The sequence below is a fragment of the Sinocyclocheilus grahami genome, unplaced genomic scaffold, assembly GCF_001515645.1.
Source record: "Sinocyclocheilus grahami isolate Dianchi unplaced genomic scaffold, SAMN03320097.WGS_v1.1 scaffold257.1, whole genome shotgun sequence".
Taxonomy (NCBI): Eukaryota; Metazoa; Chordata; class Actinopteri; order Cypriniformes; family Cyprinidae; genus Sinocyclocheilus; species Sinocyclocheilus grahami.
This window is the reverse complement of record NW_015505436.1, coordinates 1,654,109-1,668,431: the sequence shown is the minus strand read 5'-3', so window position 1 is coordinate 1,668,431 and position 14,323 is coordinate 1,654,109. Positions and strand designations below refer to the sequence as shown.

At 38.6% G+C, this 14,323-nt stretch overlaps 1 protein-coding gene across 1 annotated transcript; it reads right to left on the bottom strand.

Moving 5' to 3' along the window:
- Positions 1-1,774: 1,774 nt before the first annotated feature.
- On the bottom strand, positions 1,775-10,398 carry fbxl22 (F-box and leucine-rich repeat protein 22). Its single transcript, XM_016290279.1, has 2 exons — positions 10,064-10,398; positions 1,775-2,479 (listed from the first exon to the last, which is right to left on the bottom strand). Exons 1-2 carry the CDS (start codon positions 10,396-10,398, stop codon positions 2,131-2,133), a joined length of 684 nt encoding a protein of 227 aa, XP_016145765.1. The 3' UTR covers positions 1,775-2,130.
- Between the last annotated feature and the right edge of the window lie 3,925 nt (positions 10,399-14,323).

The window sequence follows — 14,323 nt, the reverse complement described above, 5'->3', positions numbered from 1 at the left end:
ATGTAACTTGACGAGTACAAAACCTTGAGCAAAAGAAAGAGTGAGAGTTGGAAAGAGATACAGATAACAGGAATGAGAGGGAAAGAAAAAAAATATCCCAATATTATTGCACCCTCCAGCCATCAATCCATCGCGAGGAACATCCTGTGGAGACCGTTGGCTTTAAAACAAGGGACTTTCTGTTAAGACTCATTACAAATTATTTTGTTTTTCTAAATTTATCTCCAATAACATTACGGACTATTTAGGGACAGAATGTGCGATTGTTCTTCATGCAGCCTTGATGATGCCCTGAGGGTTTGAGGAAACTATACTTGTGTGTTTGACTGGATTACATACACTTAAAAAAGGTCAAACAGGCATAATAGAGGAAGAACAAATTCTGTGACTCCAAGAGACAAGAACATCTATTTTCGCTGCAATTACGACACAAAATTGTGTGGTCACGTGGACAACACAGACACTGGCCACCCTACTTCTACACAGCTCTTACATAATATGTTTCTAATCACAACGCTGGAAGATGTCCAACATGGCCTCAAATAACTCTTTTAGGCTTTAGGTCATAACTCTCCGTTAAGACAAGCTACAGCTCGTCTCCTTGCATCCTCTAAAATGAAAATGACATTAGCTCTTTAATTTATATCCAAACCTCTGCACAAAGCCTGCAAATAATGTTATAAAACAGATAGTTCCGGTACTGATGCTGTGATAAAACATAGCTATAAAAGATTATTGCTGTTATAAAACAGCTATATGATAAAAGGCACCAATGTTTAATTTGTTATTAGCTGGAATAACTTGTAAGTAATACAGATAATAAGTCTAAATGTAGCTTTTTTGTTGCCAAGCAATTTAGCAAATTGGTAAAGAAATATTCTGTCCAAAAATATGTATTTCCTTGCAACCCATTTCATCTCAAATATTTTAAATGAAGTAGGATGTCTAAAAATGTATGATAGTAGAAAAATCCCCAAATTACCTTATGAATATACGGGTTGGGTTGAATATACGGGCAAATGTCAATGCTAATATGCTATATAAAATATGTCCAGAAATGTATTTATATTGCATATCTTAAAAAGACGTGCACATTGCACATCTTTATGATGCAAATTCATTACGTTCTCATCATTCTGCTAGAAAATATATCCCTTGGTATAACTGAGGTTAATATTTGGTCTCTATGGGTAGCTAGGTTTTCTTATACTGTGTTTTAGTATGGATGAAATGCTGCTTTGACCAATCAGCAACCAGCTGTTTTATAATACAAGATGAATGAATTTGCTTAATGAAATATGGTTTTACGGAAGCGATAACAATGCTTTGTTACTCTTTTGTATAAAAGCATCCACTAAATGCATAAATATAAATGCAATAAGGCACTCAATGCCATGGTGTATTGTGAATATTGTACCTCTGGTTAAATATATATATATATATATATATATATATATATATATATATATATATATTAATTATATATTATATTCACAATGTAGTATGGCCTCTTGTACCTTATTGCTTAATAAATGTCATGCAGAAAGGCTGTATGCAAACCTGTGCTCTGTCAAATATTGTTCTTGCATAACTAGAAGGAAGTCCAAAACCCGCAATGAGGATAACCAACTATGAGTTGTTCCAGAACTAAACCTAGATTATGCAACCAAAACATGCTGTGCTTTTAATAAATACTGTCTTCCACAGAGTTTGCAAATGTTTTATTATCAAAACCTAAGATTTGGTTGAAATTTTTGGACTGGGCCACTGCCCTGCATATTGAATACTTAGCCTTTGTACTGTGTACTTGACCGCTGAGTCATTTCATGGAGTCAAATGGACAAACAAACAAATAAAAAAAAACAACCCAGAGAAGAAACAAAGAATGAGTTTGATAGGAGAATAAATTTGCTGATAAAATATAGTAGAAAGGTTGGAAGACTGAATGTAAACAAGGAAAATGAAATCGAATGAAATTGGAATGAAAACTTCAGAGATGAAGACTGACTCTCATGGAAACTTTTGAAATTACAAAAGAAACTGTGAAAAAATAAATAACTGGACCACAATTGCACTGGACAGTGTTGTGAACCTCAATTTGACATGAAGTCTCTAGGTAGCCTCTAGCTGTCAGGAGAAGATCAAGAACTTCTGCAGAGCTCTCCTGATCTGTGTTTTCTCCTCAGGCTTGCTGTCTGGAATCATATCGGCACTGTGTAACGCGCTCAGGTGCACTTCTGGTCTCTTGTCCCTGACCTCCTGCAGCCCTGCCTCGGTCACGTTGCGACAGAAGTCCACCCTCATGTCTGTGAGACTGTGGCCGTGGTCCACAACAGCCTGGAGGACAGAGTCAGTCATCCGAGCGCAGTTTTTTAGACTAAGGCTGTGTAGCCTCCTGCAGCTTTGTAGCACGTTAATAACATCACGGTCCGTAATGTGCCCACATCCAGACAGAGTCAGCGAGAGTAGATTCGGACACCTAAAACAACAACAACAACAAAAAAGAATTATGTCATGCTGATAGACAGGAATAATAATCGCAAAGTGCAGTGCATACGTATTGGTTTGCTGTTTGTGTAGATTGGACAAGTGAATTAATAACAAACAACAGTCTGTTAAAACTGAAGTGAGTCATTTCAGTGCTGCTTGTTTCCAAACAGGTTTCCTTGAACACGCCCCCTGTATGACACTGGTCGATTATACTGATAGCCACACCCCCAAACTCATGCCATTGATTGAGTCAGTGTTGCTATGCAGGCTGGTCAGGATTTTCAAACAAAGAACAATGTTTTAAAAGACAGTGTTTATTCGTGGGATTCAATTTACAAGCAACTAACTTAACGTTGCCTTTGCATTTTAGACTTGAATAGAATAATGTAATTGTAAAAAATACACACATTCAAAACTACATTAAGTGACACAGAACGTAATTAAATTGTTCATTTAATTTGTAAAGATCATATTTAATGTGGCAATACAATCAAAACCTTTCAAACAGGTTTCCCGAATGCTCTCCTGTCTGCTATTGGTCAAACAAACACAGCTCTGCCCCAAACTCACCCCATTGGTTGAGCCTGTGTTGCTGTCCAATGCTGGTCAGATTTCTCAAACAATAGAGAAATGTTTTGAAAATGCCACAGAGACAGTGTTTGGAATCAACAATGACTTAGACTTGTCTCTGCATATAACATTTGCATCGAAGAAAAATCTTTAGTAATTCTTCTTAAGTACTTTAACCAAAAACACGCACTTACAAATAATAAAAAAAAAAGATTAAATAATTCAATTGATTTTGATTTTATTCAACACTAATAGAATCAACAACATTCAAACGTTTTGTGAATGCTCAGCCATCTGCCATTGGTCAAACAAACACATAGCTCCGCCCCAAACCCAGTGGTTAAGAGAGAACGCCATAGAAAAACAATGTTTAGACTTTCTTTTTCTTTTCTTTTTTGGAAAATCAGTCAACAAACAGCTTAGCTATACTTGTCTCATATTAATCTAGTTTAAAAGGAAGTATTTTCATCGAGGAAGACACCTTTAAGTGATTAGACAATGAAAATGGGATATGGATTTCATATATGATTGCTTTGTAAGAAAAACGGCTTAAAGAAATTAACTGGTTGGAAAACACACTAGCTTACTGCATTACAAATGCTTTTCACTCCTCGGAGGACACATAAAATGGTAGACTGTATAATAAACGTGTTGTCAATAGACAGTAATTGACACATATTGCAACATAGTAACTGTAACCCAAGACTTTTGGCAGTAATTTATGTAGCCCCATCAGGCATTTGCATGGTATTATACTGTACTAAGCATAGCATAACAAAAACCATTCCCTAAGTCAGTGTTTGCTGTATCAGCTGTTTTTGCCACATAAACACAGCTGGTGCTCTTGCTAAATTGCACCAGCTCAAAGCCGAGCCGTTCAGTGAGCTCGGACAGTCTGGGAGTCGCCCTTCTGCGTGTCCGTGCTTCTCCTCTGCTGCAGCCTGCTGGTAGACTCACACAGGGTCACACACGCTCACACGGAGCGAGCTAATGGCTGTAGCTTTGAGATGTCATTCACGTTTACTGATGCAAATTATATAAACTCTTACATAATCTTACCACTAAACCACATGTGAGACCGGCACATTCCAGCCACCTGTAAGAGTTATGAGCACTGTCCCAATAACCCTGGCCATGGGGCGGATCTCACACTACACGTGCCATTGCTTTTATTATCGCAGATGGCCATTGGTGACACAGACAGTCTGACAAAGTGATCAGCAGGAGAGGAAGGATGAGAGAGGCTCGCGAGAATTCAAAGCCTCAATTCAAAGCCTCGGGGATCGGTTGGTTAGATAGTTTCCTGCTGGAGCAGCTTTCAGCCATTGTGTTTGAGCGGGAGGAGCTTTCAGAGCTGGCCAGATGAAGTAAACACGCCAGATATATGTGTCGCATCATCCCCGGGTTACATAAGCATGCCTTCCTCTCGTAGCTCCGCCCATCTCTTGTGCAGATGTTTTGTTTGCTTAGGGGTTTTTTTAAAGGCATTTCCATCAAACAGGCTTAATGAAAAACTAACAAAGACTTAACTGTCTTATTTTACTTTGCTTCTGAGAATGAGGCTGGGTGTGGGGGGCCAAAACCCTACTAATATTTTCCATAACACAAACCGTGAAGGTTTCCCCATGTGGATACGGCCTCTGTAGACATCCCACACGTGGCACAACGGTAATTTACCAGGAATTGGATTCAGCGCTTTTTCTTTGAACTCATAGAGTCATCACAGTGACAGTAGTCTTTCAAGAGACTAATGTCACTCTCGGGACGCTGTGGAGGGTGTGCCTATGGCTGTAGGACTGAGGCTAGAGACTTCTTTTCACTGAAGCGGCCCTAATGACCAGTCTAGGCCAAGAACGTCAACAGAAAAGTCCCACACAGCAGATGGATGTGATCAATTGTAGTTGCGTTCTTTATTTTTTTGGTCTCTAATAGCCTGTTTTGAGAAATGGTATTATTTATCATGCACAATATCCGTAACAAATGCATTCAGTTTCTTGTTTTGGAGCCAAAGGTCTACAGAAGATCAAAGCAGTCAAATTGTTGTCTTTTTGAGAGTTACAGGCCGTTTAAAGTGATGGCATATTGTGATCATCAGCATTTCCTACTAATTCAAGAAAGGTTATTTTAACTCTTACTATATTAATATAATTCTGGGGTACATTTACCATTTTAAGGATGTTTAGATATTAGAAATTCAGAAAAATATTCATCACACTTTATTTTAAGGTCCAATTTTCGCTATTAACAAAACTGTTAACTACAAATTTAGCCTCAAACTCCTAATTTGCTGCTTATTATTAATAGTTAGTAAGGTAGTTGTTAAGTTCAGGTATTGGGTAGGATTAGGGATGTAGTACAGGTGCATCTCAATAAATTAGAATGTCATGGAAAAGTTCATTTATTTCAGTCCCAGCCTCAGTCCATTCCTTGTGAAGTTCACTCAAATTCTTGAATCGATTTTGCTTGACAATCCTCAGAAGGCTGCGGTTCTCTCGGTTGGTTGTGCAACTTTTTCTTCCACACTTTTTCCTTCAACTCAACTTTCTGTTAACATGCTTGGATACAGCACTCTGTGAACAGCCAGCTTCTTTGGCAATGAATGTTTGTGGCTTACCCTCCTTGTGAAGGGGGTCAATGATTGTCTTCTGGACAACTGTCAGATCAGCAGTCTTCCCCATGATTGTGTAGGCTAGTGAACCAAACTGAGAGACCATTTTGAAGGCTCAGGAAACCTTTGCAGGTGTTTTGAGTTGATTAGCTGATTGGCATGTCACCATATTCTAATTTGTTGAGATAGTGAATTGGTGGGTTTTTGTTAAATGTGAGCCATAATCATCACAATTAAAAGAACCAAAGACTTAAACTACTTCAGTCTGTGTGCATTGAATTTATTTAATAAACAAGTTTCACAATTTGAGTTGAATTACTGAAATAAATGAACTTTTCCATGACATTCTAATTTATTGAGATGCACCTGTATATGGTCATGCAGAATATGTGCTTTATAAGTACTAATAAACAGCCAATATGTTAACAATGGGCACGGTTATAAGCAACTAGTTGATAGTGAGAACTGGTCCCTTTACTAAAGTGTTACCAAATATTCTAGGTAGGAAACCTTTATTTTTTTTGTGTGTTCATTTTTGGCCGTGAACATTTTATCTGAATTTGGTTCTGAATTTTAATAGATGCCAAGAGTAAGTTGGCAAAAGGTGTTCAAGAAGAGAAAGAAAAGATCCCTACTTGAACTTAATGACACCAACTGAGACGGTCTCTTCCCCAGGCGCTTAGTGTTTTATACATTTTCCTGCAGCTGAAATGTATTGCAACACACACACAGCGACTGCGACGCACATGTGCATTCCACCCTCATCAACCAAGAACTGATTGTAGGCTCCACCTGCCAATGCAAATCAAGAGAGGAGAGCTCACAAGGGAGGGACTTCACTCAGAGGAACGTATTTCTACTCCAATTTCATCATGTGTGGCTCCAATTTTCTCTGGTCAAAGAACAACTGGCACTGCACTGATGAACCCACAATGTAACATCAAAAACTTCTTAACCTCAAAAGAACCCTTTTAAGAACCATCTTGAGTTGGCTTTGGTTCTTTGGAGAATTACGCACCCTGGTGTGAGAACCTCTTCAAAGATCTTTGTACGCTTCAGATCTTGTCTACTGATTCTTAAGACAGATCAGAAACTGGCATGCTGATCTGAAGAGCCTCTAATCAACATAAAGAACTTTGTTATTCTTCAAAAACAACCATATACTCTTTAAAATAAAGGTTCTGCGATTCCATTAAGAACTTTTATCATTCATGGAACCTTTCCACTGCACATACAATTCTTTAATTGTGCAAAAAAGGTTCTTCAGATTAATCAAATATTCTTCACAGAAAGGGAAAAAATGGTTCTTTTAAGAACTATTCACTGATAGGTTTTAAGGGAACCAAAATGGTTCTTATATATCATTGCTGTGAAAACTGCTTTTTGGAACCATTATTTTTAAGAGTTTACAATGTAACAACTTCAAGAAGCTTACCGATTTCATCATGAGTTGTTCCAGATCTCTGATAAAAAAACATCCGTCTTCACACTCTTCAATCATACTTAAGATTAAAACTTTCAATTGGTACCAATTATCAAACATGTTTTGTTTTCATTAAACATTTATCACATTATCTCAACCGTCAGTGCACTGTTGCTTTAAAGAAGCAACCACAACACTGACCTGAGGAACCTATAATATAACACTAAAAAAACCTTCTAATCTAAATGGTTCTTAAAAAATTCTTAATTCTTCATACTACGTTCTTCAGATCAATAACTGTAAAGTTTTGATCTTATCTGAGGGTGATGCAAAGAACCACTGAAGAAACCTTTCTTATTATCATTTTAAAGGGGTCAAATTATGTGATTTAAATTTTTCAAGTTACAAGCTCTTGGTGCATAAAGAAGATCTGTAAAGTTGCAAAGACTAAAGTCTCAAATCCAAAGAGATATTATTTATAAAAGTTAAAGAGTCAACCACGCCTACCTAAAACAGCTCGTTCTCACACACCCCCACATGTCTACGTCACGATGTGGGAAGATTTGCATAACGGCACCCAAATCTTCACACAAAGAAAGAAGGTGTAACTTTTATTCTCGCTGTAGTATTGTTGCCGCCGCCGCCATGTCGTTAAGGTGCTGTGGTTCATTGTGAAAGCGAAACTACTTTGTTTGGCCTTCCAAAAGAGAACGAAATCCGCTTCGTCATGCCTGGAATGTAAAAAGACCGCATAAGTCATTATAATCCGTAATTATCTATCCACTGGATGCAACAAATGCCTCGTTTATAATACGTTTTAATGTTTTTGTCTCGTTGCTCCGGCCGGACAGGACATCACAGTATGGTAAGGGGCGTAACATTTCTGTCACACGCTTGAGGTATTCGGCCAATCACAACAAGGTTAAAAAAACCTTAAACCGCATAAACACATTTCATTACACCAAATACACAAAATAATGTTCTATTTAGCAGCATCATATGACCCCTTTAAGAGTGTTTTGCCAAATCACAGTTTCTTTTTTCCTCATAAGTGAGTTTACTGTGCAAAACAGCAGCGGGAGAGACCACAGAGCTCCATCATGTCTCCCGTTATTATTGGCTACCTGGAAGAGGCTGTACAGATCTACCCTTAAAACTCCAGAGGGTAATTCAGCTCTACTCCTTAGACCTCGTGTCACTCAAAACTTGAGCCAAACTGCATTCCCAGCCTCAGCACGCTTTGAGCACAAGCCGCATCTATCGGTGGAAGACTGTGATGACGTGCATGCTTGAAGCTAAAATGTGTTTCTGATGAACGTTTAAGGAACGAAGGTTTGAGAAGATCCATTTAATTGAGTTAAATGGCTACGTGAGGAACACTCATGCTGAAGTACTTTTAAGCTTCCCACCACTTCCCAACGTCTGTTCCTTAAAAAACTATCATGCTACGTCCTAATGTATCTGTGTTCCTCGAAAACAGACGTTTCTAATTGCTGAACGTTCTGTACACATGTAAACCTTCTCAACTCATAACAGAACCTGGTAAATGAGTAATGCTGCAACACACAAAAACAAAAGTGGCTGAATGGTTGGTGTATTGCTCTGTTCTTTAAATAATTGTGGTAAAACATACTCTGAGTCCATACTTTGGGTGACGGTCCCACAGCTTCCTGTTGACTGAAGGGTCTGTGGTGTGCCTGCAGCTGTGGTCTGATGGGGCAGTTGTTGTAGACAATGTTTAAAATTGCAGTGCAGTGTCTTTGCTTCAATTCATATAGGGATTAAATGTATTTATTTCACAGCTAAAGACATATATGCTCCATCCTAAGCCAGATAGAGTTCATAAACATTAAATTGTGACTTGCTTTACCATGAGTTTAAAATATTTTGATGATTTTGTGACTTAAAGAGTTAGTTCTTACAAAATGTCATTATTTACTCATGTTGTTCCAAACCAGTTTGACTTCTTTCAAATGGGGAACACAAAAGCTGATATTTCAAAGAATGTTCAAGCTGCTCTTTTATAAAAATAGTCAGTATGAAGGCTGTAGGAACGGTACAAAAAAATTAAGTCCGCACGAAGTGGAAAATGTGAGTCTTTTCTTCAATGAGAAAAAAAACGAGACTTGATTTCATCCATTGGGAAATCATTTGATATTTTTCATTTGCAAATCGCTGCAATCTCATGTGAGTAACAGGTTGCTGGGGGTTATGGATTGAAACATGTCAGGCTGTCGGACAAACATGCCAGTTTACAAGTCATCGGAGAAGAGACATTGTTGCAGTGGGAAAAAATGTGCATGTTTTTGATTAAAGAGATGAAAAAAAATAATGATGTGCACATTTATAATAAACACATCACACAGCATTACCCGAAATATAAGCAATGTCCATTTTGATTTCATGGTGACTTCAAGTTATTGTTTACTGACAATCGTTCCCTCCACCATAGCTCTCAAGTCTCATTTGCTCTTGTGCATATCAAACTCGACAGGTCATGATCAGTTATGAAACAAATCAAATGTGATTTGGTGTCACTGATGTAAAACCTTGGGTCAACACAGCTTTATGCACTAAGTTTGAAAATATGCAAGCGCAAATGAGATTCAAGCACTATAGCATAAACTAAAATTTTTGTATAATTTTAAAAACAAATATTGCTTTTGGACAAAATTTATGCTAATGATAGTTTGTATTTTGTACCATTTGAAAGCCATTGGATACTGTTATTTACAATGGGACAGATCTGTGCAAACGTTATTCTTTGACTGTTTGGACAGCGCAAAGGTCAGTAAACGATCACGGAAAATTTATTTAGGTGCCATTACTATACTTTTAAAAACAAAAGAGGAGATGGGATTCATTAAGATTACTTCATCTGTCTAAATATATCAGGGTAGCAACATCTGCTTGTCCAAGATCAAACCAATGACTAAATGAATGTTGAGGCCAAGACAAACAGAAACACTCACATGTGGCAAACACGCTCCAGGAAGTCACCGACGAGGCGCTCGTGCTTCCTGCAGAGGTCCTTCTGGAATGTGGTCTTCATCCAGTCCTCAATGTTGCACACTTTGACCCTGCTCGAGTGCCAGCATACAGCCAGGTATCTTAGCGAAGAGCCCAGAACATAGTTGTCCCTCCTCAGCTCGCACGGAGACCTGAAGTGAAGTAGCGTCCACAGCTGTGGGTCCAGGAAGACCTGTCTTAGTCGTACGCAGGTCAGGGACAGGCTGCGGCGACTGTCCTTGTCTAGGTACAAAAAAAGGTGTAGCAAACACTCCTGATCTAGTTCTGTTAGATGCATAGCAAGACAGGAGACAACCACAACGATCACAAAGCAACAATGGGACAACAGCGTGTCTCGTGTGGCCTGGATTCATGATTCTTCCTAGACATATAAGGTCGTGAGGAATGGGGGTTATTTTGGGAGGACTGCTGCAGGCACGGTCAAAAATGGAAGTGTGTGAGGCACATGGACTCTCCCGGTCCATCTGTCTTCGACGCCTGGACAGGAGGCAGTGTGAGGGACGTTTAGAGTGTGGTGACTTCTGTTTATCACTCAGCGCCCTGCATCTTGGGGGATGGGGAATAGCAAGACAGTCTTCCACACTGAGGCCCCTGTTTACACCTGGTTTTGCTTGCGTTTTGGTTGATCCGATCACAAGTGGTCAAGGGAGACACATTTCCATTTACACCTGGTAGTAAATGCATCTCAAATGTGTCTCTTCTGACCACTTTTGATTGGATGTTGAGGGCAGGGTCTCTAATTGTATGACTGCATACACTGCAGACTATCTCACTGTGTTACTGTGTGTTGGTAAAGCATACAAGAAAAAAAATGGGAGAAAAAACAGTTCTTTCAATCAGACACTTATTTAAACTGGACATAACGGGTAAAGTTTAAACCCTTGTTTTAGTGGTTGTTCTCAGTTCAAAATTGGCACAACAATTGCAATGTGGACACTTGAATTTTCAACCGCCTTCGAATGCACTTGAAAGTGGACAAGCGCAAATCAGTTTGGACTTGGTTTACCCCTGTATTTAGCCTGTTGCTAACTTGTGATTGGATCAACCAAAATGTATCTTAACACCAGGTATAAATGGGCCAGAGATTCCAGAGATTTTCTGGCAATTAAGACTCAAAATAGTTGGATTTTGCTTGTTTGGAGTGCCAGAGCTTTCCTGAATTCATGGATACTCCACATTTGATGGAAATTTACAGGTCAACATAGCTAGCAAAGAAGAACATTTGTATACAGATAAAAATGCAAAAAAAGATGATAATACTGGCTTCTAATTGGAATGATATTAAGACTGAGGAGCTACTCGCCATCCATGCAAACCGCAAAAAATGGGATCAGAAAAGGAGTTTGATAGGGACTTTAATTTGCAACTAATGTCAGAGCACAGCCCACAAGATTATGTCTCTGTCTGCGATACAGTTTTCCTGCCTTATTTTTCTACCTTGCAATTACACAAATGGCTCTCTGCCAATTTGCCAGAAACTTTCCAGAATCAAATCCATTGTCAGTCTGCAGATTTTGGTGAGTTGGAGTTTCATGGAAAATAGCGTAGCGTATGATGGGCACAGATTCCAATTTTTATTATTAACTATAGTTTTTTATTATTCATACTATAGACTATTACCGTGTCTCATTTTGAAGACTGTGCCCTCCAGAAAATGCATAATAATTACATTAATTTAAACCTCACAAGGAATAAGAGTCAGTTTTTAGTATGGTTGCTTTAAAAAAAAAAAAAAAATAATTACAGCCTTGATTATGTATGCAACAGACAAATGCAATCTTTTGAGCTGTTTTCGAGCTGTTTTCGAGCTTGTTTTTCTCTGGTGCAGCTTATGATTCAATCCAGTCGGAGGATATCAACCATGTTTTAGATTTTAGACTTACTTTAAAACAGCGTTTCTGCATGAGTTTATGTTGGGAATGACTTGATCCTCAGTCATTCAGTGTTTTTTCTCTGTAACCATTTACAAAGTTGACAAGTGTATGATGCCTTGTGTTTTTAAATCTGTTCAGGTTTTAAAAGTGGAGTAATGTGTGCTTTAAATTGCCTTGCTTACAATTTTTCCAGTTTAAAGTTTGAACTTACCCGATTAAATGAATACATTTCTTGCAGTATTACAGGCAGTGTTGGGGGTAACGCATTACAAGTTATGAGAGTTGCATAATCAGATTACTTTTTTCAAGTAACTAGTAAAGTAATGCATTATTTTTAAATTTACAACAAAATATCTGACTTTTTCAAATAAGTAACGCTAGTTAATTTGTTTCACTGACAGCTCTCCTGTCCCATGTTGAGAGAAACTGGGAGTAAGTGCAGAGGCACTTGCTTCAGCCGTAGGCTTATTAATTTCACTTTTGGTGAAATAGCCTTTACAGCTGCCCAAAAAAATTCTTATTTTTTTTTGTTATTTAAAACCAATAAGCAAACCCAAACCAGGGGACAAAAAGTAGCGCAAAAGTAATGCATTAATTTTCATAAAAAGTAACTACCACGATTAGTTACTTTTATATGCAGAAACACAAATGCAGTACTTTTAAAAGTAACTTTCCCCAACAACGGTTACAGGTGAAGTAATTTTGCGCCATTAGCAGCACCAACCAGAATTACAAAAATGATGACACATTCCCTCATCTGCTATTGGTCAGTCAAACAGATAGCCACGGCCGAATCTCACACCATTGGTTGAGCTAACATTGCTGTGTCAAGCAATTCAGGACCCTCAAACAAACAGAGCAATGTTTTAGCAATAAGGCAGGCACTGATTTCTGGCAGCCTGTTAAATTGTGAAGGAACAGGGTGAGCTGCAGTTCTGCCCGACTTGTGTTAACCGAGCAAAGTGTACTTTTAAAATAAGCTAGGCTAGCATAGCATTCCTGCCTCCATACTGGAATTATTCTACACAATATCTACTCTTGATATGGCACCTGACAACACCACTTGAGGACTCACAGCAGACCTGGCAAATCTTTCTTGGGTGAAGTGCGATTGCAGCTTGAACTGTTTGAGTCACTCTCAGTTGAGTCATAACGTGCCGCGATTGACGCAGTGGCACTTGATAACGATAACACAAGCAACGTGATCTTACTGGCAGCTGTGGCCTATCGGGACAGAGAGAGAATGAACTTTGTTGTCCTTTCTAAAGTATGACGGCTTCAGACAGACACCTTTGAGCGAGTCGAGCAACTGTTCTTCCTCTCCTCTTCTTCCTGCCTGTCAGGGATGATACCTCTGGCACGTGGCGTGTGGGGAGCCCCGGTGTTTGTTTTGCCCCTGGGAGCTCATGCAAGAGTGACCGTGTGGGTGGCAGCAATTGATAGAAAGAGCGAGGGGGAAGGAAAAGAAGAACTCACAATGGGAACGGAGCACACCCTCTTACACTCTTGTTTTGGATCGGTTTACGTTATTAAAAACCATTCAGCGTTTACATTTCACAGTGGGTTACACTGGAAGTAGTCCTTTGAAAAAGATTAGAGAACGAACGTACTTGCCTCTGTTTCAAGCGAGGTGGAAGAGAACGCTACTCCACCTGCAGCAATTACATGTGCAGAACAGAGGAAGTGCATGCGGTTGTGTGCGCTGTGACACTGATTGAACCCACACCCGTGTTTGAGAACAGTTCGTACAGAAGCTTTCAATTCAGTGTCAGCACTTCAAATTGAGCAACAGCGTGTTCCTTTGTATACAAAATACACCCAAGTTAGCATTGAGATCACTGTACATTGTGCAAAATCCAAGGTATTTAATAGAACACACCTCTAATAATAATATTATTGTTCATATATATATATATATATACACATATACATACAGTGGTGTGAAAAAGTGTTTTTCCCTTCCTGATTTCTTAATTTTTTGCATAAGTCTTCATTTTGTTTGTCTTCAGCCATTCAGAGGTGGACTTGCTGGTGAATAAAATATTAATGTAATGTAATATAATTAATAAATCAAATTATCTTCGATTTTTTTGTTGTAGAATTGACAAGCGAAAAGGCATGACATTGGCAATGCAAGACATCGAACTGACACATAATATTATCAAATGTGGCACATTTTTTGTTTTACTTCCTCTACCTTTTATTTATTTATTTTTTTGCTGAACAGAGATAATCTAAAAATGTTTTACCCTATTTGCATTGTGTGATACAGAAGTGGGGCACAGCTAGCCTCAGACGGCACACCCATGGACCATCTGATGCATATTT